Genomic DNA, 26215 nt, shown 5'->3' on the forward strand with positions numbered 1-26215 from the left:
TAATTTACAGCGATCACAAACAATTTAGAGGCAAATTGTCATTCACCAGGTGATATTATTTACAATTCATAATCAAAATATTATGAATGTGAGGCTATTTTGCATTCATTACAGATTACCAAAAAACGATGGCTCAAGCTGTCAGACGAGACTTTCAGTAAGGTAGGGGACTGAATTCAATTGTGTATTCGTTTTTGTTCTTACTAATTTTTTAATTGAAACAAAGTACAAACTTTCTGAATGGTGGTCCACGCCAAAGAAACTCAAATATCTGTGCTTTAATTTACTCTTTAAAGGTAAGAGACCTTTCTTTTTATTAGTTTTGATATAAAATTGAAGAGGAATAGCTGGAAAACCAGATGTTATTTTACAACTAATACTCAAATCTCAAGACTCAAGATCTCTGGACAAGAACCACTCGAACAGTTAAAAATGTCACCAATATACAAAAAAAGGAAGACTGAAAAAAGTAGTTTATCAATAACCTAGAGTTGCTCTCGGCTGTGCCTTGTGGTCTCCAAACTTTCCACGTGTATCCACAACGTCATATACGCACGCTAAGTATGGATTAATTCTTTATTCCTACAGGAAAAATGCCGTGGCCAAATTTTTGTTTCTTTATCTTGGCTTTCTTCGCGGGCCGCGTATCTGCTAATGAACAGTGCAGGATGGAGATCAACATTCAAGGCATGAAACTTGAAAATTTTGTGTTTAAAAGAATGTCAGCATCAGCTCCTCACATCTGTGATATTCGATGTGGACAAGAAATCACCTGCCAAAGCTATAACTACAACAGAAAGGAAAAGATCTGCGAATTGAACAACCGCACCAAAGAGGCGAGGCCTGAAAGTTTTCGCTCGGCCCCTGGTTGGTTTTACATCCGGCGTTTAAACGGGAGAGGTATGTTTTAAGCTAAAGAATGGTTACGAGAAAAATTTACCCCTAAATTATATTTTAGAGCGCAGTATGTAGTTGCCGATGTAGTGAGAAGGCCTTCTCGTTCACACGTTATGGCCGAGAGCAAAGTGTTTTCCGGTCCAGCGCGACCGAATTCAGACAAGGAGCGTTTAATCCTAAGACTGTAGTTCTTCTTCTGGCTGACAATTTTACCATCTTGCATCACGCCGGACCGTAAGCCAGCTCATGCAAGTTTTTCCGGCTCTGTTCGCGTGATCGCGTACGCCCCTCACGAGAAAAGTTTTTGGAAGACTACAATGCATGGGTTCAAATTTTAACTTCAAAATGTTGTTTTAATTTTTTCATCGTGTTTTGCTTTAAAGTTTCTGTGTTTTCATGGTGTCACTGTGAGCAACCCTGACAGGTGCTTCTTTAGGACATTTACAGTTTTTAACAAATTTAATTTTCAAGGAAACTGTTGAATTAGATTTTTCCGATAAACTTATCTTACTGGTTCTGTGTTTTAACACGTTTGAAAAAAATGTTAGTTCTGATGCTTAAATGAGAGAAATGAAAGTGGGAAAAAAGGTAGGTTGAATTCATGAAAACGTTAAGTTATTCATAAATGATATTTACCTTTGATGTTTTTATATTTGATAGTATTTTTGCAATGTTTTTAACATGCTACAATTATCGTTTTACCCTTCGCTTTCAGAGTAAGGTAAGAAAAATTCGAATGAAATATTCCACCACATTTCAGTGAGTTAGATACATCTATGCACATAGAGGAAGATGTTTTTCGTCTTGTCACGAGCGTGTGACGAAGAAAAAAATTACCTATCATCTCTCTTATTCTATTTACAAAAACATGACGCTGTCGACATTCTAGCAGTATGCAGGACGCGCGTCATGTATGAACTTCGTAATGGGCCACGCCCACCTAAGAGTCTCTGTGGCTCAGTGGTAGAGTATCGAAGCGCGGAAACCGAAGATCTGAGGTTCCATTCCTCATGGGAACTCAGAACTTTTTCTTTGTCCCACGCTCGTGACAGGACGAAAAACATCTTTCTCTATTTCCTTACCGAGCTCAAAATTTACTATCTCTCTCATTATGTTAACAATTTATTCCCATCCTGACCTTTTTCGAGAAAAAAATTTTTGTAAATTATCTTAGTAGTTGTCCTACGAATTAATTTTGTAATCTATTATGTGTTGCAGTACCTCTGGGTTCCATTCTGGAATTACCAGCAATGTCTTGCCAAGAAATAAAGGCAAGTGAGGGAAAAGATGCCACGAGCAACAAGTACTGGCTGAATCCAACTGGTAATGGAAAGACAGAGTTGATGTTTTGCGATATGAACTTGAGGACTGGAGGTTAGCCTATTTTATTTTATCTCAACCTATACCTGTCAAAGATTATTATTTTTTAATTTTTTGTTTTTTTCTGTTACTTTCTATTTCATCTATTCTTTCATTATTTACCATTTATCTCCCAGACATCGATGAATGTAAGAGTGATATTTTCTGCTGTGACGTGAATGCAAACTGTTCAAACACCTATGGCTCGTATAAATGCACATGTAAGGAGGGATACAATGGAACTGGACATGTATGTACAGGTATGATGAACTCACTTCGTTTTAACCTCTGCATAGGATTAGGAACTGGAATTTTGTCAGTCGAATCCAAAAATTTTTTTGGTAGCTTCCCCATTTTGTATTTCCTGAAAGCTTTTCTTCTAATGATTGAGCTGAGTATCTATCGTGGTCAGAGATACCAAATTCGTCATTATTTCATTTCATTTGTCCTCGTCGCTTTCTCTGCTCTTCGGACAATGTCAACCTTGTCTCTCTTTTAACTTACCTCTGTCCATTTATTGTCTGGGTTATATAGAAACGCAAAGTGGCCATTCTCCAATTTCCTATATTGTGACCTTTCATCTTGGCCGTTAAGCCCACCGACCAAAAGAATATCTGTCGAGCATCGGCTGCGAGGCTCTTTCCAGTAATATTCTCACACAAACCTTTGCTCACCTAATTGGATAAGACACTTTTCTTGAGACTTGAGACTTGTGATGTCCGAGAGAGTTCTATTCTCCACAAGAGTGGATATCATTAGCGAACGGGGTCTAATGCTAAAGCAGGAAAGGCAGCCACCTTTGTGACGCGAATGCCAACACCAGTTCCTCTTGCAATTGTTTTGTCTCGGTCCTTAAAAACGCTTAAAACAGAACTTAACCAATATCCAGCCATCTTAACCGAACAAGCATGGCCAATAAAGGATCTATCACATAGCAAAAATATTTCGCTTTATTAGAAATCAAGAAATACTTGTTTATTTCAAGAGATGGGAAAGAGAGCCAACTGTTTTACTAGCCCAATAAACCCACGAGTTTTCTTTATTTTGACCGTTTTCTACCGCTTTTTGCGACTCCGTCGCTGACACTGTCCGTAACTTACGAACTCCTCTGTAAGTTCGCTCCGAGCAATTTTCTTTCTTGCGCAGAATTAAACCGTGCAATCCCGAGCGGGTACGATGGGCCCAATTTACCCTCTCAGGTAGCCAATCAGAAGACAGGATTCGCTTCAAAATGCCCAAGGGCACTGGCAGCGATATAAAAACAACTAATACTGATAGAGTCGTCCATATTTCTCGTCAGAATTAAATTAAAATGTAGTCTAAGTATTGCCAGAAGTAAATTATCCTTTATCAACCTTTTAAATTACTTTCCTTAGCTTACGTTATCTTTTTTCTTTAGATATTGACGAGTGCGCAAATTCCAGCATCATTTGTGGCGTGAATGCGACCTGTGTAAACACTAATGGCTCTTATGGTTGTAGTTGCAAGGAAGGATCAGTTGGAGATGGTGGTGATTGTTCAGGTAAACTAAGTTTCTTTAGGAAGGAATGAGAATTTGCTAAGAGATTGTATGCTCACTGAATTACGTCCCAACTGTCCAGGCTGCGCAGGAATTGGACCAAGGGGGCGGAGACCCCGAAATGTCAATCAAAGGTCACCAGCCCTCACTTCTGATGCCAAAAGAGTTTGGTAAAAACGTCTTTTTAAGGGTCTCCTCCCGGGAGAAGAAGCGATTTTCTGGCCCTGGCAGCGCGGAAATTGGGTCGAGGGGGCGCAAATCCAAAATAGTCGCCAAACAATCACCTATCTCACAAGTGAAGAGCTTTAAACTGTCTTGGTTATCCATTGCATCAATATTGGAACAAAAAGAAAGTAAACTGGAGTTTCTGAGCATAAATCCTCAGCTCATGAAACACGAATTACCGCTTCACATAACTTCAGAAAGACAGCTAGTGTTTTATAAATGAATAAAGGGGTAAGTTTCTAAAGAAATCGTGGTGCTGCGTCGGTGGGAGAGTATAGCAGGTAATTTAGTGTTAACAACTGAGTTGAAAACGTACATTAACCACCGTAAAGGGTAAAAAAGCGGACGTTTCTAGCGTTAGCCCTTCGCCAGAGCGATTGGAGGAATTGTGGTTTGTGTGTGGGTTTATATGCAGAAAGTGGAGCTACGCCATTTATTGGAATATGGTGACGAGAAAACAGCAATAAATCAGTTGAATGAAAAGCGCTCGTTGATTCCTTGGGGATTAAGGGTGCCGATTTGGAATATAAATTTTTGCTCTAGTGTTTTACGGCTTCCCGAACTGCCTAGATTTAAGGAAAGGCCGCAGACTGCCATATGCTGTTTAGAATGATTAGTAAGATTAAGGTGTCTAGCGACTTGGTTTGGATGCGTCCTTGTCATTTATTTCCACGTCGTGAAGGTGTTCTCGGATTCTCGGATTCTCCCTTCGCGACGTGGAAAGAAATGACGAGGACGCACCCAAACCAAGTTGGAGGAAAAGTTTTGCTCTGCGTGCTTTGCTCCTTTTGCTGCGTATGCGATCCAAAACCAAAAGGTGAACAATGATATGAATACCTTTCCTCCACACTGATTTGGTATTTGCTAAAAAAGATGACGGATGCCGCCACATTGTTTGGAGTCAACCAGAACAAGATAGAGTCATGCAAGGACACGAAATCAGGAGTGTGGAGGTTCCTCATGAGGGAAGCTGTAGAGTGATTTGTTTTCTGGAGCCCAACTGTGTGTCCATTAATGTTCGACCTACTACTCAAGGAGGGAATTACATTTGTGAGTTGAACAATGCTACGGGAGGAAATGAAAGCTCGTCTGTCCTACAAAGTAAAGAGGGTCATATTTACGTTGCTATAGAGGTACTTCGGACTGATTTCATATGGCCAAGAAAATTATTTAAGGCGATCCTTTTAGTCGTGACGTAACCACAGTGTAGACAAAAAGTTAAGAAAGCCTATGAGGTAATTTCTACAGTATGGTCAATCACTGATCAATCAGGCGATTCAACAGCTTATCTATTAAACGATCAATATTGCACATTGCTGCATATTGGAGGATCGATTGGTTGTAAGTAAATGGTCCAGATATAACGCACTGTTACAGTAGCTTTAAAATAAAGCAATGGACGAATATGTGAAGTACGCATAGCTATTTATAAGACGCAATCCATTTTCCTCCTAACAGGATCCTTGCGGCAGCAGTCCCTGTTACAACGATGGCACTTGTCAAGCTGGATACACCGATAAAGGATTTCGTTGCAAATGTCCTTCAGGGTTCACTGGTGCATACTGCAATAAAAGTAATTGAGTACAAACTGTAAAGTGGACCCAATACGGAATGTAACCATAGGGTATTCTGAGGGATAAAAATGTCCGTTTTTTTTCCTTTTTTTGTTTTTAATATAGCCTGCAGCTTAGACTTTGAAGATGGAATCGGTGGATGGGAAAGGACAGGCACAGCTTTTGATAACCAACCAACATTTGGTGACAATCCAAAGGAACGCAACAGAGAAAGCGCCAAACAACAGGGGAACTGGTGGATAGGGGGAGCTGAATATCGACCAAAGGAAAGCGCACCTCCCGGAAAACAACCACCGAATGCGGATTTACCCCAAGGCACTCTAACTTCCCCCTGCTTTCAGATCGTTGGCCATAACATCTCGTTTCTTATTGGTGGGGGCTGCGAGCTAAATGAAATCCGCGCGGAACTTATTGTTAAAAACAAGGTAAGACTCTGATTGAGTTATGTGTTGCAATATTTCCCTTGCTGTCTTTTTTATTCGGCAGCACTGATGCAAAGTTAGTATACAACTATAGCATGAAGACACGAACCATGTCGATGACGATGACGATGATGATATTAACAAAATAATAAGTTAAAAGATAATTTTGAAAACAATAGAAAAAATGGAGTAAAGGTTTTGTTTTTCTGTTGCCTGTTCTTACAAATATAATCGTATCTGTTTAAAGAGGCAAAAGAGCATCCAAACACTTAATCCAGAGACTCAGAAGACACCATAACTTTATCCTGTCGCCAACGTCTTAAACTTCTTCAACCGTTCGTTGTTAGGTTGTCAGAACTAAGACGGGAAACTGTTCGGAGACGATGTACCGTAAGAGCTGGGACGTTGAGGAGTTCATTGGTCAATACGCTCAAGTGAGAATAGTTGACGAGAGATCAGCTGACTGGGCTCACATTAACTTTGATGACCTCAGAGGGGATGTCATTTGTCCACCTGTCTGACAAACGTTCGATGGAAAAGATTTAGAGGAGACAAGGCGGAATAATAAAAATGTGAAATAAAAAATAATTTACTTATTATCGAGACCATTTGCCTGGTAGCGGGTTTTTTTTTATTTTTAGTCATGCAATCATGTTATTATGTATTAATCTGTAAACCTTTAGAAAATTATAAGAGAATTCCCCTTCACCTGTTTTTAATAGAATCTGTTTTGTGAGTACCAAACTCTGGTCCTATCAAAAATCTCGTTCTGTTTTATAAACATTTTATTTTGCCTTGGAGAAAGACACCCGGATGAAGGCCCATCAAAATCTTTAAAAAAGGCGGATTTGTCTTCCTTTTACAAGTTTTTGCAAGCATATCTGTTATCAATTTCCAGTTTTAAACTTCAGGGTAATTTGGTATTATCAACTGAGTTGATAACATAAATTGGCGACCGTAAAGTGTTTGAAAGGCTGACGTTCCGAGCGTTAGCCCTTCTTGAGAGCGATGGTTAGCTTGTTAGATTGTTAGATTATTCGCCAACAATTAAGGTTCACTCCGTTTTCAGCAAACGCAATTTCGCGAGCAAACTCTCATTTCATTTCAAAAGTAGTTCATTTACATTGGATACCTTGAAGACAAACGGATTCGTCTAATTTAGCTCGTCTTCTGCCGATCGACGTTAACTTTCAAGTCCATCTTGGAGCGCGGAGTTGCGGACTTGGTAAAGCGATAAATTAGGAAATCGTTCCTCAGATAACAGAAGACATTTAATTGTGAAGAGGTGTTTTCTAACGGCTTTATTGAACCATGAATATTGGTTATGGTTCTATAAAACCAATACAATAAGGAATGTCTTGCGCCAGATTATACAAACATCTATGCAAATTAATATGCTTGATGAGGGAAGGTTGAAAATAACAATGAGGGTGTATATGCTCATAATGCTTATCAATATGGCTTGTTGAAGCAGAGAACATGAGTCGCTTCCGTAATCAGAAGAGTGACGTTTAATTTACATACAGACTAATCCCACAGTAAACGAAATGTGGCCTCACGTAAAACGCTGCGAGACACATACCCCTCACTAATTTTCCGTTTATCGACTTGACAAGTTCGTGATTATGAATAACTTAACTTCCAACGTTTTGTCATCAAATTGACTTCATGTTGCGTCATTGATTAGATACTTTAGTATTTTACAGAATTTCGTTAAAAAATAAGCCTGTGCCAAAATTGTCATTGAAATAAAACGTTCCTGTTGAATAGTAGGCAATCTTCGCCATTCAGTTGCATTGAAATAGAAGCTTACTCTTTAATTTTATTAATTAATAACCGGACGTATTCAGCTTTGTTGTGTGTCATCATGCCAAATGATTATGTTTTGTTAAAATGATTCCGTATTGCCAGACACAGTTGTAGATGAGTTTGATATCCTACCTCTCATGCTGTAAAGATGACAGAAAATAGCGCTCTCGGATTCTAAAGACGTCGAATAACGGTTTGCTTGAATGGAACTATTCTGAAGGCAATAAAAGTGTTTTATTCATTGCATTCGTGTGATTGGCTGAATAGTTCATGAATGGTCCCCGCTGGCGTCTTTTATTACCCGCATCATACGTAATCCACAACCGTTAAAGTAGCACCTGTCTTAGCCATTAACGACAGCTCGAACATCTTCTTAAAAACATTTTGTTGAACAAAACAACTGGAGTCTCTTCAAGTTTTGCCAACATGTACGAAAAAGCATTTAAATCCGCAACAATTTTCCGCCTTTAGCTGGGCAGACAGACTGGCTGTTGTTAAAATGATGTAAACCGTTATTTCAATGCGTGACTGGAAGTATTCTAGAACACAAGCGAACGGTGGAAACGTGCAGGCTGAGTATGGAAGCTTCCGTTTTACTTTTAAGCTTTCTCTTTCATAGCGGTATGATTATTCCGTTATCCTCTGGATGTTTCGCAGGTACGTCGACAAAGTTTTTGAATTTGTTTTGCTGATATTCGTTTAGTTTATTCCATAGTCGGAATACCTTCTCTAAATACAACTTTATTTTAATTTGCAAAGGATGGCCGGCTATGTCTAGTCACAGGAGAGTTCTATCAAGATTATTGTCGATTAGAATTTCTTACAAAATACCCATTTGCGCCGCGGTTGGCGAAATCTGACGCAATGATCAAATTTCTAATAGTAGTTCATTTACAATGGGATCGATTTTCAAAGAGTTGTAAATTATTTGCTTTCCTCTCTGACGGGAAACTTGCCTCTGGTTCTCACAAATTGCTTCTGTTTTCGTTCAAAATCTTACAGAGATACCCGTTGAGGCAAAATCTTTCTTAAGTGAAAACTGAGCAGACCTTTCTATCTCCTAAGATACCGTAGCAGAGATAACTGTCACAGTACAAAAATAAAAAACAAACAAACAAAAAAAAAGAAAAAAAGAAAAACACAGAAGACCATGATCCAGCGTCTCACGAGGCAAATTAACTTTTTGGGATATTTTCCTGCTATTGAAACCTCTTTCTCTAAACCAGGAAAGTACATTAACTTCATCATTTCATTCTGTTTTTTTTCTTTGAATACTAAACAGGTGAAGAATGTCGATCCATTGTTTTCAAAGAACCAATACAGGACAAAGTCATAGAGAGGCACTTAATCAGACTTGTAGAGGTACCCCACCAAGAGAGCTGCAATGCGCTGTGCTATATGGAGCCCAATTGTGTGTCCATAAATTTGGGGCCCTTGCAAGGAGGGAACTACATTTGTGAGTTAAACAATGCTTCGGACGAAAGTCCAGGCTCATCCATCCTTCAGAGAAAACAAGATTATAGCCATTTAAGCATCGAGGTAAAGTGACTTATTTCAAACGGCGGACGATTGTTGTAATTTTGTCGGATTACTTCTTAAGCTGGCCTTGCAATCCTTGTATTAAATTAAGGTGATCCATTAGTATCGCACGGCCCATCACGAGAAACCTCATAGACCCGATTTCGTATGAGATCAAGAGATTATTCCAAAGGTTATAAATTACATTGTTATATACCTAGACTTTCACTCAACAAAACGAGCACTGTGATTGGTTGATTCTTGGTCACGTGTCCCCGATCACAATCTTAGGTATCCCGACCAGGATACAATTGCGCAGTTGCCCGCACGCCGAATAGAAGAACATGTTTTTGCCATATGATTATTTAAGGGAAAGTCTAACTATATAACAAAGCACTTAGTGTATGGTCACTCGGGAAACTAGTTAGTTTTGTTTTCCTTCGAGTCTTGGTGTTTCCCCCTTCGTCTCGGGAAACATCAGGCCTCTCAGGAAAACAAAAATAAATGTTCCCTCGGGACCATACATTAAGTATATATTGTTCATACTCTCTACCTATCGCTCAAGTGTTTCTTTCTAAACGTTCGTTTAAAAACTACCGCAAAATGTACCGTGAACCGATAATGCCAATACGGAAATGAATGAGGTAAGACTGGCCCATCATATCTCTTTGGTGACCTTTCCTTTGCCTGGAAGTTCTCGAAACAGAGGATGGTAATGAACACTTATGGAAAATTAGGAGTTACCTCAACAAAGTAAAATACCAAAGCTAAGGTACGCTAGTGGTGTTATCTGTACAGTGTTAAAAACAGAAAAGAAAGAATGGCTAAAAAGAATGGTAGCCATTCTCAATAAATCAACCACTACTTGACCAACAAAATATCCAGTAAATCGATTCAAATCGATTTTCTGGTTTAATGATCAACAAGTGTAACTGATTCTGGTCTTCGTTTGATCAAAAAGCCTGAAGAAGTTATCGCTCTAGCAAGACCGTGCTCCTTGAGAATAAATAATAACTAACCATAGATATTTATAATACGCAGTCATTTTGTCTTGAATAGAATCCATGCAGCAGCAGTCCCTGTTTCAACAATGGAACTTGTCAAGCTGGATACACCGATAAAGGATTTCGTTGCAAATGTCCTTCAGGGTTCACTGGCACATACTGCGATAAAAGTAATTCATTAAAAAACTGTAAAGTTGACTCAATACCGAATGTAACCATAGGGTATTCTGGGGGATAAAATTTTTTTTCTTTCTTTCTTTTTTCTTTTTTTTTTAATTGTAGCCTGCAGCTTTGACTTTGAAGATGGAATCGGTGGATGGGAAAGGACAGGCACAGCTTTCATTTACCAACCAACATTTGGTGACAACCCATCAGCACGCAACAGAGAAAGCGCCCAGCAACAAGGGGACTGGTGGATAGGGGGGGCTGAGAATCGACCCAGCGAAAACGATCCAGCAGGACGGCAGTACTCAAATAATCCCGACGCACCCCTAGGAACTCTCATTTCTCCTTGTTTCCGTATCGTTGGCAGAGATATCTCGTTTCTTATTGGTGGAGGATGTAACATAAATGATATTCGTGCGGAGCTTATTGTCGACAATCAGGTGAGATGATTTACTTTGACCTTCATGTTTCATTTGATTCTTTAGAAACAGCTTGGGTAGATTTATCAAAGTATCAGAGATTTGGTATTTCAAAATTGCGAAACCATTTTGATTTTCGTGATATCCATGAAATTCGTTTAGGTTTACAATGAGCTATTTACAAGAAAAAAATTTAAGTAAGAAAATGAAAAGCCAAACGTTTTCGACATTAGATCATCATCAAGATAGATGCTGGTGTCCCTGAAAATGATAATGTCGAAAACGTTCGGTTCTTACTTTTCAAATACATTTTTGCCCTATAAATAGCTCATTTTGAGTTTCCTCGAGAGAAATTCCACGAAGGAAACAACCTTGTCTTTGGTTTACACAATATTGAAACGACTTTATTTTTTCTGAAGTGCAGAACATTGCAATCATCATATTCAATGCCGTAATGTCTTTATTTCAATAGAAAGAGGTTGCTCGTCATTTGAATTAAAGTATGATACAGTCATGATAGATATGTCAGCATTCATCAAAACCAAGGTTTAAAACTGTTTGATATGTTTGTTATTACATGTAGGTTGTCAGGAATGCGACAGGCAATTGTTACGAGACAATGTACCGTAAGAGCTGGGATGTAAAAGAATTCATTGGTCAATACGCCCAAGTCAGACTAGTTGATGAGAGGGATTGTTGTTGGGGTCACATTAATTTTGATGACCTTAAAGGAGATATCATTTGTCCTCACTATCTAGATAAAGACAACTGAAGGGAAAGTAAGGGCACAAAGGATAAGCGTTCATCAGTTTTTTACAGATAGTCACCTTGTGAATATACAGTAAGGCTTAACAACTTTTGATATTATATAGTTCTTTTGCATAGCACTTGTTTTATGTTAGCATAGATAGGCAATCTCACTCTGTCTATAGGAACAGTAGAATAGTATTATGAAACAATTTTATGCGCGTGGCAGAATATGTTATACATATCATCCACTTATTATATTGTATCACCGCGACATTTTTAAAAATGAAAGTCTTTTGTTGTAGATGCTAGCAATCATATCATCTTAGAATGCTTCTTTTTTGTTGAAATTTCTGTTGAAGGCATGAACCCTCAATGTATTTACTTTGAAAAGTCCATGGCTTTAAAAACTCCCGGTAGATTTTGTTCAGGATTACAGATTGAAGTCATTTTCGAGTAAGCCTCCAAAACAGGTTCCAAAATAGCTCAATAGTTTTCCCTCAAGACCAGTATCGAAGTTACAGATATCGTGTTATTGAAACAGCCTAGGTAGACTGATCAACCTAACGTATCTGAGATTTGGTTTTTCAAAATCGCATTTTTGAATTGCAATCCATTGCAATCAGCACACGCGGTGCCATATTAGAATTGACTGCGACACAAAAAATTCCTTTCAATACAGTCATGTTACCTACGTCAGCAGTGATCGAAACAAGGGTATAAAAGTTTTTTTTTATTATTACATTAAGGTTGTCAGAAATGAGACAGGTAACTGTTCAGAGAGTATGTACCGTAAGAGCAGCAACGTAGAAGAGTTAATTGGTCAACACGCCCAAGTCATACTAGTTTATAAGAGGTCTGTTAGTTGGGGTTACATTAACTTTGATGGCCTTAAAGGAGATATCATTTGTCTTCGCTAACTGAGGCAGAAGTAAGGGCAAAAAGAATTAGCGGCTGATGAAACTAACTTACCCTTCAAGTCAGGGTTTTGCAAATAGTCACCTCGGAAGTAGGTTACAACAGCTTTTGACGTTGTATAGTACTTGCTTTGTGCCAGCATTGAGACAATTTTATGTGCGAATGTAACAATCATGTCTTGGTTTACCGCGACAATAAGAAGTCTCTTGCTCTAAATGCTTGCAGCATATCGTTTTAAAACTCACCTTTTTTCGATGTGCAGAAATTTCTGTGGTAAGTCCTCAAGGACACTGGATATCCATTGCTGTCATGAACTCCTAGTAGATTCTATTTAGGGCTACAGAGGTCAAAATAGGTTACAATATAGTGCAATAGTTCCCCATATCATGTGAAGGCCAGTATTAAAGCCGCAAAGATCATGTTTATGTAGTGTGTAATGGGTGGTATTTCACGTTATAAAATTTTCAGAGAAATGCGCGAGCCGTGATTTCCATAGAGCACGCGCCTTACGTCACACGAGTGCACTGTTGAGATACAGTGCACGCAGTCTACGTCATCGGTACGAGCACGCAATTCACGATACATTTTATAAAAGAAATAAAAAAACTTCTTCCTGGAGCATTGTTGAGTTATATAAGCACTTGAAAAATTTTTAAGAACACTCGAGAAGTACGAGAGGCTCTCGCTTTCGGCTCGTGCTTCTCAATACTTCTCTCGTCTTCTTAAAAATTCCCGCGTGCTTATATAACCCAACAATGTACTCAGTGCGTTTTTTATTTCTTTGTCAAAAAACGAGGTTTCTCCTTTGCTCTTAGTCTTGGAAACCTGGCAAAAATTTTTTATCAGGCCATTTTAATTTCTCACACTGTGCTACTTGAACGTCTTTTCTGTTGTACTCAGTTCAACCAATAAATTGTTGAACAGCTGTAAGTTTATGGCGACTAGAGGTCTCTTCCTTGTAAGCAGAGATCTTTGATCAAAGTTGCCAAATTGTAAATACTACGGTTCTAAACGTTTCCATGGGACGAGAGCCTACTTCCAGTTTGTAATATATTACGTTATGTGACTTTAAAATAGGGACCTTAAGCAAACCACCACGGCGACGGCAACGAGGACATAGGAAAACAAAAGATCTAGTTGGCAGAACAATAGCTCAACACGTGCGTTTTAAACTTTGCATATTTCTTAGCCGTCCCAGGTAAAACAACAACGAGAAATCACCACAATTTGCGTCGTCTGCGAACCGAAACCGCGATGGCAAATTATTTTAATTTCCATTTGGAACTCAATGCTTATTTTATAGGTTATGCTGAAGTTGAGGGTATGGCGCCGTATGAGATGGTAAACAAATGCAGCCATTTTTGAAATTCTAATTAAAAGCAGAAATTAATTTTTTAAACGAAGTCTTCCTTGGCGTTGCCGTCCTGACTGCTTACGGTCCCTATTAGATAAGCTACGCAGTAGCAAATTGTAGAAACTGATCACTTACCCGCTGAAAATCTATCAGCACTTTATTATTCATTAGCTTTAAAAAATTTCAAAGCAAATAGATTTAATTTTGTCTTTTTTGTGTAAGCATAATTTTAGAAAGTGTACATCACAGTTTGGTCCGTCAGTTTTAACCATGGAAACATATAATTGAAATTTTCATTTTAAATCTTATTCAGGAATATTTACTTGGAACGTGCGTGCAGAGTGTGCTACGAGTGAGGCAAAGGTTGATTTGAATGCAGAAACTTTATTCTTAATAAAAATACACATCAAAACATCGACACTTTGGACTTGTATTCTTCTGTTTCATAAGGTCGTCCCTTTACAAAGTCTCATCTTTCCGAACCTTATTCTACTGATCACTTTGCTTCGGAATTGAAAAAATGTAATAAAACGATGGGTGAACCAAACGGTGTCCTCGTGACTTGGACCATGTAAAGACCTTTTTCAGCGTCTGTTTTTTTATGGCGTCTTAAACGAAGAAAGACCCGCTAGTCATTATGAGATAAGGTCATTCTGCCACGTGAGTAATAAGATACAGGAAAAAAATTACGCGCTTCTGATTGGCTGAAAACAAGTCCATTTTTTGATGTAAAACGTGAACAACGTTGTAAAACGAGTGCAAACTACAAACTGTGCCTTCACTGTCAAAATTTCGTCTGCTTGGTTTTCTGTGATGCTTTTTTCAAGAGAATAATTACCAAGTTATAGCAACACTTTTCGTTCAATTTGGTGAAAATAAGCAAAGCTTTTAAATTGCACCCACCCTCCTGGCTTCTGCAATTATGTTGTCCTAGTAAAATTTATTGGTGCTTATTGACATAAAACTGCACTCGAAATTATGTTATTGGTTAAATTGGAAATGAGGTCAAAGACGATTCTCTCTACTTCCTGTAATACGAAATTGGCTGTCTGTTTAACTTCAACTTTTCTTTTGCGGCAACATTCTTCGCTCCAGTTGTCTTTCGTCAATCAGCACGTCCATGTTGGGAACGGTGAGTTTTGGTTTCTTGTTATTCTACCGCAGTTGGAGCTCGATCTCCCAAGGAGAGACCACATATCTGACGTCGTTTCGATCAAACAAAGCATTCGGAGTCAGACTGTACTAAAACATAATTAAAAACTTTTACTCAAGTCTGTCGGTGTATTATTTATATTTATAAAATGATTCAAATAGTACGCGCGCTCTGATTGGCCATAAAACCATTTTACATGAGCGTATGTAAAGTTCGGATATAACGCGCGCTGTCATTAGTTGAAAGAGCGTGCTCTATGAGAGTATAGAACATAGAGCTGAGCTAAAGCTGTCACGCCATCTGCCAAATTGTACTAAGTTCGACCTTTTCCGGGACTTCTTTTTAGCTTTTTCCCGATAATTGAAAGTGAAATTTCGGAACAAGCGAGCCGGCAAGTAGGAATAGAAGAACCAAACAAAGGTTTGTAAAATTACTAGGCGCCGTAATTTACGTTATTGAAACGTGAGCATTCCGAGTTTTAAAGATTTTCACGCTCAGTTAGATTGCAAGCTTACGTATGGAAATAAAAATCAAACACAGCTAACACTCGTATAGTATGTAAAGTTCAGCGTTCAAATACAAAACTGAACAAAACAGAAATGATGAAAAATATAACCAAACTGGCATAGCTGTTAAAATTCATTCTAATCATGACGGTGTCTGCTCGAATATGATTATGCTGAAGTCCATCGCGGCTCGCTTATCATGGCGATCTCCAGTCATCACAGTAAAGCAAGCCTCAGTAACTACATCGGCCGCCCATCGAGTAAAAAATAAGAGCTTTCTCTGATATCCTTTCCGATGCGTTGAATGGAAAGTCACATGAGTCACTGCAGCCGAGTTTTGCCGTGCTGTCATCCCGAGCGATCTTCATGTTCCGGTGGGTTCGGCTGTCGTTCATTCAAAATACACTCGCCTTGAACAGTTTGTTTTCTACCTTGTCATGTGAAAAAACTCGCGTGTTTTTATGAGCCATAATTCGGCTGAAGTTCACTGAACATTTCACTTCAAGATTCTGTATTAAAAACTTCGGGAAAAAGTGTTAAATTCGACCTGCCGAACTATTTTAGTTTGTAAACTATCGCAGAGTGTGAACTTCGGTGGTTTTTGAACTTTGATGGTTTGACACTTTTGACAGCTTTAGTCTTGTACAGCCAATCAGATTATTTGAACCATTCTAACAGGGATTCTGATTGGCTCATTGTAGCATGCTTTATGAGAGTATAGAGCATGCTGACGACACTGTTGTTCGCTTTGGGAATAAAATTTGTTTTGAAAATTGAAAGTAATACTCGGGGAATTTAATGGATTCTTTATTATAAAAAAATAGAGAATAGAGCCTTGACTGTGCTCTGTTCTGTTATAATGCACTTAGGAAGCGGCTAGAGTACTCAAGAAGTGGGGAGAAACACGAGACGTAGTCTCGTGTTTCTCCATACACTTCTCTCGTGCTCTAGCCGCTTCCTGCGTGCTTTATAACAAAACAGAACTTTAATTTCCTCTTTAAAGATTCGGGACCTTTCTTTTCACCTGTTTTGATGTAAAATTGAGGAGGAATGGCTGGAAGCCCGAATAAAATGTCTAGAAAACAATCGCTCGAGTGGTTAAAAATGTCACCGATAAACAAATTCTAAAGACTTTGAAAAACGGTTTGCTCGTATAGAACTATTCTGAAGGCAATAAAAGTGTTGACTCACTGCATTCGTGTCATTGGCTGAATAATTAATGAATGGTCACCGCTGACATCTTTGTGATCAGTGTTGTGCGTAATCCACCATTTAAGGAGCACCTGTCTTAGCTATTAACATCAGCACGAACATCTCCTTGAGAACATTGTGTTCAACAAGCCAACTTTAAATTCACAACAATTTTTTGCCTTCGGCAGGACAGGATTGGCTGTTGTTAAAATGATGTAAACTGTTGTTTCAGTGCGTGACTGGTAATCTTTCTTCTAGAACACAAACGAATGGCGGAAACGTGCAGGCTGAGTACGGAGGCTTCCGTTTTACTTCTAAGCTTTCTCTTTCATAGCGGTATTATTATTTCGTTTTCCTCTAAATGTTCCGCAAGTAAGTCGAAGAAGTTTTGAATTTGCTTCGCTGATATTCGTTCAATTTTTTTTCATAGTTTGAATACCCCGGCTAAAATAGAACTTTGCAAGTGATGGACTGGCTATATCTGGTCACAGGAGAGTTCTATCGAACTCTGTCGACTAGAATTCTTGCAAAATACCCATTTGTGCCGCGGTTGACACAATCTGACGCAATGACCAATTTCCAATAGTAGTTCATATACATTGGGGTCGATTTGAAAAAAGACGTAAATTATTTGCGTTCCTCTCTGACGGGTTACTCGCCTCGGGATCTCACAAGTTGCTTCGGCGTACATTCAAAATCTAATGGTAAAATTACAGAGGTACCCACTGAGGCAAAATCTTTTTTTGGCGAAAAAACTGAAGCAGAACTTTCAATCTCCTAGGATGCCGTAGCAAGGAAAACTCTCACACAGTACAAAAAAAAAACAAACAAACAAACAAAAGAAAGAAGGAAGGAAAGAAAAAGAAAAAAAAACCAACAGGAAACCATGATCTAGCGGCAAATTGACTTTTTGGGGATATTACCCTGCAATTGAAACCTCTTTTCCTAAACCAAAACCGTACTTCAACTTCATCATTTCACTCTCTTTTGTTGTTTAAATACTGAACAGGTGAAGAATGTCGATCTATTGTTTTCAAAGAACCAATAAAGAACAAAGTCTTGGAGGGGCACTTAATCAGGCTTATCCAGATACCCCACCAAGCGAACTGTAAAGTACTGTGCTATACGGAGCCCAATTGTGTGTCCATAAATTTGGGGCCTTCGCAAGGAGGGAACTACATTTGTGAGTTAAACAATGCTTCGGGCGAAAGTCCAGGCTCATCCGCCTTTCAGAGTAAACAAGATTATTCCCATTTCAGCATCGAGGTAAAGTGACTTTTTTCAGACGGCGGACAATTATGAATGGGGTTACATTGGCTCATCATATCTCTTTCGTGACCTATCTTTTGTGCGGTAGTTCTCGAAACAGAGATTGGTAATGAATACTTAAGGAAATTAGGAATCACCTCAACAAGGTAAAATACCAAAGCTAAGTTACACCAGTGGTGTTATCTGTACAATGTTAAAAATAGAAAAATCAATGAACCCGTGGCTAAAAAGAATAGGAGTCATTTTAAAAAAAATAATCAACCACTACTAAACCTGACAAAATATTCAGTAACTCGATTGATCGATTTTCTGGTTTAATGATTGACAAAGTGTAATTGATTCTGGTCTTCAATTGATCAAAAAGCATGAAGAAGTCATCGCTCCAGCAAGACAGTGTTCCTTTGAGAATAAGTTATAACTAAGCATGGATATTTATAATACGCAGTCATTTTTTCTTGATCAGAATCCATGCAGCAGCAGTCCCTGTTTCAACAATGGCACTTGTCAAGCTGGATACACTGATAACGGATTTCGTTGTAAATGTCCTTCAGGATTCACTGGTGCATACTGCGATAATGGTAATTGAATACAAAACTGTAAAGTGGACTCAATTCTGAATGTAACCATAGGATATTCTGGGGATGGCAATTTCGGGGTTTTTTTTCTTTTTCTTTTTTAGTTTTTAACGTAGCCTGCAGCTTTGACTTTGAAGATGGAATCGGCGAATGGGAAATGACAGGCAGAGCTTTCATTAATCAACCAACATTTGGTGACAATCCAGCAGCTCGCAACAGAGAAAGCGCCCAGCAACAAGGGGACTGGTGGATAGGGGGGGCTGAGAATCGACCCAGTGAGAATGATGCTCCGGCAGGACAGCACCCAGATGGGGCCGATCCACCCCAGGGAACGCTCATTTCTCCTTGTTTCCGTATCGTTGGCAGAGATATCTCGTTTCTCATCGGTGGAGGATGTACCATAAGTGATATTCGTGCGGAGCTTATTGTCAACAATCAGGTGAGATTATTCACTTTGACTATCATGTTTCATTTGATTACTTTGAAACAACCTGAGTTGATTTATCAAAGTATCAGAGGTTTGGTCTTTCAAAACTGCGAAACCATTTTGAGCTTCGTGATATCCATGAGATTCGTTTAGGTTTACAATAAGCTATTTAGAAGGAAAAAAAAATATTTTAAATAGGAAAGCCAAACGTTTTCGACATTAGATCATCATCAGGATAAATGATGGTGTCCCTGAAAATGATAATGTTGAGAAAGTTCGATTTTTACTTTTCAAATATATTTTTGCCCTATAAATAGCTCATTTTGAATTTCCTTAAGAGAACTCGCGTCTGGCACACTATATTTGAACATTGCAATCAGCACATTCAATGCTGTAATGTCTTGATTTCAAGTAGAAAGAGGTTGCTCTTAATTTGAGTAAATGTATGATACAGTCATGATAGATATATCAGCATTCATCGAAACAAAGGTTTAAAACTATTTGATATATTTGTTGTTACATTCAGGTTGTCAGAAATGAGACAGGCAACTGTTACGAGACAATGTACCGTAAGAGCTGGGATGTAAAAGAATTCATTGGACAATACGCGCAAGTCAGACTAATTGATAGAAGATCTGGTGCTTGGGGTCACATTAATTTTGATGCCCTTAGAGGAGATATCATTTGTCCTCACCATTTAGGGGAAAACAACTGAAGGGAAAGTAAGGGCACAAAGGATAAGCGTTTTTCAGGTTTTTACAGATAGTCACCTTGTGACTATATAGTAAGGGTCAACAGCTTTTGATATTGTATGGTTCTTTTGTATAACACTTGCTTTGTGCCGGTATAGAGAGACACACTCACTCTGTTTATAGGAACAGTAGAAAAGTATAATGAAAAATTTTATGCGCGTGGCAGAAAATGCTATAATCATATCATCCACTTATTATATTGGATTACCGCGACAAAATGAAAGTCTTTGCAGTAGATGTTAGCAATCATATCATATTAAAATGCTTCTTTATTATTGAAATTTCTCTTGAAGGTCTTTATGAACACTCAATGTTCACTTTGAAAAACTCATAGCTGAAAAATTTCCTGATAGATTTTGTTCAGGATTACAGATTGAAGTCATTTTCCAAAATACTGCAATAGTTTTCTCTAATTAAACACCAGTATCGAAGTTACAGAAATTATGTTATGGAAATAGCTTATGTAGATTGATCAACGTTTCTGAGATTTAGCTTTGCAAAATTGCGAAACTTATACTGCATTTTTTAAGTGCGATCCATTGCAATCAACACACGCAATGCCATATTAGAACTGATGGAAGATTAGAGTACGATTCCCCGTGTGATGATGGTGACAGTCCATCTTTGGAACTAGAAGCTGATTTTCATCTCGGAAGAGGTTCCCGCCTCCCAAGATGTATTCGCTTCAACAGCAGAATTGTGTTCAATGAAGTTTTCTTTATCTCCCTTCTTATGAAACTATGAGATTGCGGCCGTCATCTTTTGTGTCTTATGCACTTGTTGACATTGTCATTCGTTTCTTTGATACCAACCTGTCCGTATTAACACGTTCGTCCGTGATCGAAGTTTAACGGAAGGAAGTCTTTACCTTGACTAGCGTACGTTATTCCTGCAAAACTTTAAAAACTTCTAAAATAAAATATATCATTATTTTGATGAAAAGAGGTAAACCTACGCCTTACGGTGACCATAGACTTCAACGGATCAATGCTGGTTGAGAAAATTATCTCCTACCGAAATGGGCCTCCCAAGTTTAGAAATGGAGTAAGACAAAACTGTATGATCGGGATCGGAATTGGCTGGCATAAACCGTTGGGATTACGGAATTGAGAAAAAGTTTTTTTATTCAGGATCGTGGGATTAAAGAACCCTATTGGAGACGCTCAAATGTGTTTTGTCTACAAAGTTGGAAAAACGAACGGTGATTCGCGAAGTGAAGTTAATTCCATTAAAACTTCTCTACAAATTTACACAATGGAAAATACTTTATCACTTTATCTTGTTTCCCTCTTTGTTAGTGTTCTCATTTGGGTCTTGCGGTTCCTAACATTAGCTGAGCTACGTCGTAGCAAATTGAAGAAACTGATCACTTACCCGCTGAAAATCTATCAGCTCTTTATTATTTATTAGCTTAAAAAGTAAAATATGTTTAATTTTATCTTTTTGTGTAAACATAATTTTAGAATGTGTACATCACAGTTTGGACAATCGGTTTTTACCATGGAAACATATAATTGAAATTTTCACTTTAAATCTTTTTCAGGAGTATTTTCTTGGAACTTGCGTGCACAGAGTGTGCTATGAGTGAGGCAAAGGTTAATTCGAATAAAGAAACTTTATTTTTAATAAAAATACACTCCAATGACGCATCTTTCCGAACCTTACTCTATTGATCGCTTTGCTTCGGAATTGAAAAAAGGTAATAAAACGATGTGTTAACCAAACGGCGTCTTCGTGACTTGGGCGATGTAAAGACCTTTTTCAGCGTCTGTTTTTTTTATGACGTCTTAAAGTCATTCTGCCACGTGAGTAATAAGATACACGAAAAAATTTCGCACGTCTGATCGACTGAGAACGAGTACATTTTTTGATGTAAAACGTTAACAACGCCGTAAAACGAGTGCAAATTACAAACTGTGCGTGCACTGTCAATATGTCGTCTGCTTGGTTATCTGTGATGCTTTTTTCAAGGGAATAATTACCAAGTTAAAGCAACACTTTTCGTGCAATTTGGTGAAAATAAGCAAAGCCTATAAATTGCACCCGCCCTCCGGGCTTCTGAAATTATGTTGTCCTAGAAAAATTTATTAGTGCTTATTGACACAAAACTGCACTCGAAATTATGTTATTCGTTAAACTGGAAACGAGGTCAAAGACGATCCCCTCTACTCCTTGTAATACGAAATTGGCTGTCTGTTTAACTTAAACTTTTCTTTTGTCGCAACATTTTCCGCTCCAGTTGTCTTTCGTCAATCAGCACGTCCATGTTGGGAACGGTGAGTTTTGTTTTCTTGTTATTCTACCGCAGTTTGAGCTCGATCTCCCAAGGAGATTCTACATATCTGACAACGTCTCGAGCATTCGGAGTCAGACTGTACTAAAACATAATTAAAAACAATTACTCATGTCAGTCGGTGTATTATTTATATGTAATAAGGTGCCGTTTAAGAGGAATTTATCACATTGCTCGAACATGGTTATAATTCTGAGAACTTAATCCAAGTTTTTGCTAGAAACCAAAGAAGTATTTCTTGAGTAAAAGAAAGATTTTTAGACTTCTGTTCACTGTTCTCTCTTGAGCTCTAATTATGAATTTGATATTCCACCTGTTCGGAAAATTTAGGTTTATACGCGCCATCTCATAAATCTCAATAACAAACCGTTTATGATCGTTAAATGCAGAATTATCGGCTAATATAGAGGAATCTATATTAGCCGATAATTTGCTCTCATAGAATTATTCTGAAGGTAATAAAATTGTTTACTCATTGCCTTCGTGTGATTGGTTGTATAATTAATGAATGGTCCCCGCTGGCATCTTTTTGATCAGTGTCGTGCGTAATCCACAACGAAGGAGCGCCTGTCTTAGCTATTAAAGACGGCACGAACATCTCCTTGAGAACATTCTGTTGAACGGGCCCACTGGACTCACTTCAAGTTTTTCCAACATATGCCAAAACTCATTTAAATCCACAACAATTTTCTGCCTTTAGGTGGACAGGATTGGTTGTTGTTAAAATGATGTAAACTGTTGTTTCAGTGCGTGACTGGTAATCTTTTTTTCTAGAAAACAAGCGAATGGTGGAAACGTGCAGGCTGAGTATGGATGCTTCCGTTTTACTTTTAAGCTTTCTCTTTTATAGCAGTATCATTATTCCGTTATCCTCTGGATGTTCCGCAGGTAAGCAGACACAATTTTGAATTTGTTTTGCTGATATTCGTTCAATTTATTTCCATATTTTAAATACCCCTTCTCAATAGAACTTAAAATAAAACTAAAATAACTTTTTTTTTAATTTGCAAGTGATGGACTGGCTATGTCTGGTCACAGGAGAGTTCTATCGAACTCTGTCGATTAGAATTTCTTGAAAATTGACTTTTTGGGGATATTACCCTGCAATTGAAACCTCTTTTCCTAAACCAAAACCGTGCTTCAACTTCATCATTTCATTCTCTTTTGTTATTTCAATACTGAACAGGTGAAGAATGTCGATCCATTGTTTTCAAAGAACAAATACGGGACAAAGTCTTGGAGGGGTACTTAATCAGGCTTGTAGAGGTACCCCACCGAGGGAACTGTAAAATGCTGTGCTATACGGAGCCCAATTGTGTGTCCATAAATTTGGGGCCTTCGCAAGGAGGCAACTACATTTGTGAGTTAAACAATGCTTCGGACGAAAGTCCAGGGTCATCCGTCCTTCGGAGTAAACAAGATTATTCCCATTTCAGCATCGAGGTAAAGTGACTTATTTCAGACTGCGGACAATTACTGTGCGTGATAATTTTGTCGGATTACTTTTAAACTAGCCTTCCAACCCTTGAATTAAATTAAGGTAATTCCTTAGTATTGCACCGCGCATCACAAGAAACTTTTTGACCCGATTTCGTGTGAGATTGAGTGATTTTTCCATAGGTTATATGTTACATTGTTCCATACGTCCTATCGACTCTCTGCCAATTGCTCAAGAGTCTCTTTTAAACGTTCCTTTAAAAACTACCGCAAAAACCGATGAAATAAATCGTGTGATTAGTACCAATACGGGAATGAATGGGGTGACATTGGCCCATCATATCTCTTTGGTGAGCTATCTTTCGTATGTCAGTTCTCGAAACAGAAATTGGTGATGAACACCGAAGGAAAATTAAGAATCACCTGAGCAAGGGAGAATACCTAAGTTAAGGTACACTAGTGGTGTTATCTGTACAATGTTAAAAAAAAAGAAAATCAAAGTACCAGTGGCTAAAAATAATTGATGCCATTTTAAATAAATCAACCACTGATATTTTAAAAAGCCTGAAGAAGTTATCCCTCCAGCAAGACTGTGTTCCTTTGGGGATGAGTAATACCTAACCATGGATATTTATAATACGCAGTCATTTTGTCTGTAACAGAATCCTTGTAGTAACAGTCCCTGTTTCAACAATGGCACATGTCAAGCTGGATACACTGATAAAGGATTTCGTTGTAAATGTCCTTCAGGATTCACTGGTGTATACTGCAGGAAAGGTAATTAAACACAAAACTGTAAAGTGAACTCAATACCCATGAGAATCATAGAGTGATCAGAAGGATGGAAATTTCCGGACTTTTTTTTCCTTTATGTAGCCTGCAGTTTTGACTTTGAAGATGGAATCGGCGAATGGGAAATGACAGGCAGAGCTTTCATTCATCAACCAACATTTGGTGACAATCCAGCAGCTCGCAACAGAGAAAGCGCCCAGCAACAAGGGGACTGGTGGATAGGGGGGGCTGAGAAACGACCCAGCGAGAGCGATCCAGCAGGAAGGCTACACACAGACTCTGCCGACACCCCCCTGGGAACTCTCATTTCTCCTTGTTTCCGTATCGTTGGCAGAGATATCTCGTTTCTCATCGGTGGAGGATGTACCATAAGTGATATTCGTGCGGAGCTTATTGTCAACAATCAGGTGAGATTATTCTCTTTGACCATTATGTTTCATTTGATTATTTTGAAACAGCCTGGGTAGATTTATCAAAGCATCAGAGATTTGGTCTTTCAAAACTGCGAAACCATTTTGAGCTTCGTGATATCCATGAGATTCGTTTAGGTTTACAATAAGCTATTTAGAAGGAAAAAATATATTTTAAATAGGAAAGCCAAACATTTTCGACATAAGATCATCATCAGGATAAATGATGGTGTCCCTGAAAATGATAGTGTTGAGAACGTTCGGTTTTTACTTTTCAAATATATTTTTGCCCTATAAATAGCTCATTTTGAATTTCCTTAAGAGAACTCGCGTCTGGCACACTTTATTTGAACATTGCAATCAGCACATTCAATGCTGTAATGTCTTGATTTCAAGTAGAAAGAGGTTGCTCTTAATTTGAGTAAATGTATGATACAGTCATGATAGATATCTCAGCATTCATCGAAACAAAGGTTTAAAACTATTTGATATATTTGTTGTTACATTCAGGTTGTCAGAAATGAGACAGGCAACTGTTACAGGCTGTTACAGGCAACTATTTTTTCTGTAATGCTTTTTTCGAAGTGAATAACTAGCAAGTAATTAGCAACACTTCTCGTGCAATTTTATGAAAATAAGCGCTTGCAAATTTTTCAAAGTTTGGAAAAGCAGAACGCGAACTCATATTTCGGATGCATAATGCTTAAAGCCGGCTGATCGGTTCTCCGATTTGACAAAAGGCTAAAGTGAACTTTTTATCAACCTGTTTAACAGTGATGGTTCTGTTATTATCTTCAATTTACAGCGGTCACGAACAATTTAGGGGCAAATTATCACTCACCAACACGCTTGGAAATTATTGCCTAAAATTGGGCCAAGTAAATGTCCCGCTTTCCCTGAAAATAATCTAGTTTCGAAAACGCCTGTGTTTCACATTTTAATGTGCTTTTTGCTTTATGAATAGCTCATTTTGAGTTTCGTCAAGAAAGGTTCCACAAGGGAACCAGCCTCGCCTCTGGTACACTTTCTTTGTCTTTGGTTTACACAACATTGAAACGAGTTTTTCTGTTGTTGTTGTTGTTTTCGTTTGTTTGTTTTTTTCTGAAGTGCAGAGCATTGCAATCAGCACATTCAATTCTGTATTGCCTTGATTTCTATAGAAATAGGTTGCTCTTAATTTGAATAAATGTATGATACGGTCATGGCAGTTATATCAGCATTCATCGAAACAAAGGTTTAAAACTATTTGATATATTTGTTGTTACATTCAGGTTGTCAGAAATGAGACAGGCAACTGTTACGAGACAATGTACCGTAAGAGCTGGGATGTAAAAGAATTCATCGGTCAATATGCCCAAGTCAGACTAGTTGATGAGAGCTCTGGTGGTTGGGGTCACATTAACTTTGATGACCTTAGAGGAGATATCGTTTGTCCTCACTACTTAGATGAAGACAACTGAAGGTAAAATAAGGGCACAAA

At 38.3% G+C, this 26215-nt stretch overlaps 2 protein-coding genes across 2 annotated transcripts; both read left to right on the forward strand.

The window, feature by feature from the left end:
* Positions 1 to 719: 719 nt before the first annotated feature.
* Positions 720 to 26195, forward strand: LOC136276854 (uncharacterized). Its single transcript, XM_066171864.1, has 14 exons — positions 720 to 900; positions 5680 to 5999; positions 6344 to 6511; positions 8822 to 8837; positions 10610 to 10932; positions 11495 to 11681; positions 17790 to 18046; positions 18513 to 18627; positions 18741 to 19063; positions 19578 to 19749; positions 23283 to 23539; positions 24196 to 24310; positions 24410 to 24732; positions 26007 to 26195. Exons 1-14 carry the CDS (start codon positions 720 to 722, stop codon positions 26193 to 26195), a joined length of 2946 nt encoding a protein of 981 aa, XP_066027961.1.
* Positions 2148 to 5610, forward strand: LOC136276824 (uncharacterized). Its single transcript, XM_066171843.1, has 4 exons — positions 2148 to 2271; positions 2394 to 2516; positions 3656 to 3778; positions 4874 to 5610. Exons 1-4 carry the CDS (start codon positions 2148 to 2150, stop codon positions 5197 to 5199), a joined length of 696 nt encoding a protein of 231 aa, XP_066027940.1. The 3' UTR covers positions 5200 to 5610.
* Positions 26196 to 26215: the final 20 nt, after the last annotated feature.

Source organism: Pocillopora verrucosa, chromosome 9 (assembly GCF_036669915.1).
Source record: "Pocillopora verrucosa isolate sample1 chromosome 9, ASM3666991v2, whole genome shotgun sequence".
Lineage (NCBI taxonomy): Eukaryota > Metazoa > Cnidaria > Anthozoa > Scleractinia > Pocilloporidae > Pocillopora > Pocillopora verrucosa.

Excerpts from the sequence above, each read along its gene's own strand:
- LOC136276854 (XM_066171864.1), top strand. The coding sequence starts at position 720 with ATGTCAGCATCAGCTCCTCACATCTGTGATATTCGATGTGGACAAGAA. Across the intron at positions 11,682-17,789 it reads CTATCTAGATAAAGACAACT|GTGAAGAATGTCGATCTATT; the intron begins GAAGGGAAAGTA and ends AATACTGAACAG. Across the intron at positions 18,047-18,512 it reads ATTCCCATTTCAGCATCGAG|AATCCATGCAGCAGCAGTCC; the intron begins GTAAAGTGACTT and ends TTTCTTGATCAG.
- LOC136276824 (XM_066171843.1), top strand. The coding sequence starts at position 2,148 with ATGTCTTGCCAAGAAATAAAGGCAAGTGAGGGAAAAGATGCCACGAGC. Across the intron at positions 2,272-2,393 it reads TATGAACTTGAGGACTGGAG|ACATCGATGAATGTAAGAGT; the intron begins GTTAGCCTATTT and ends TTTATCTCCCAG. Across the intron at positions 2,517-3,655 it reads AACTGGACATGTATGTACAG|ATATTGACGAGTGCGCAAAT; the intron begins GTATGATGAACT and ends TTTTTTCTTTAG.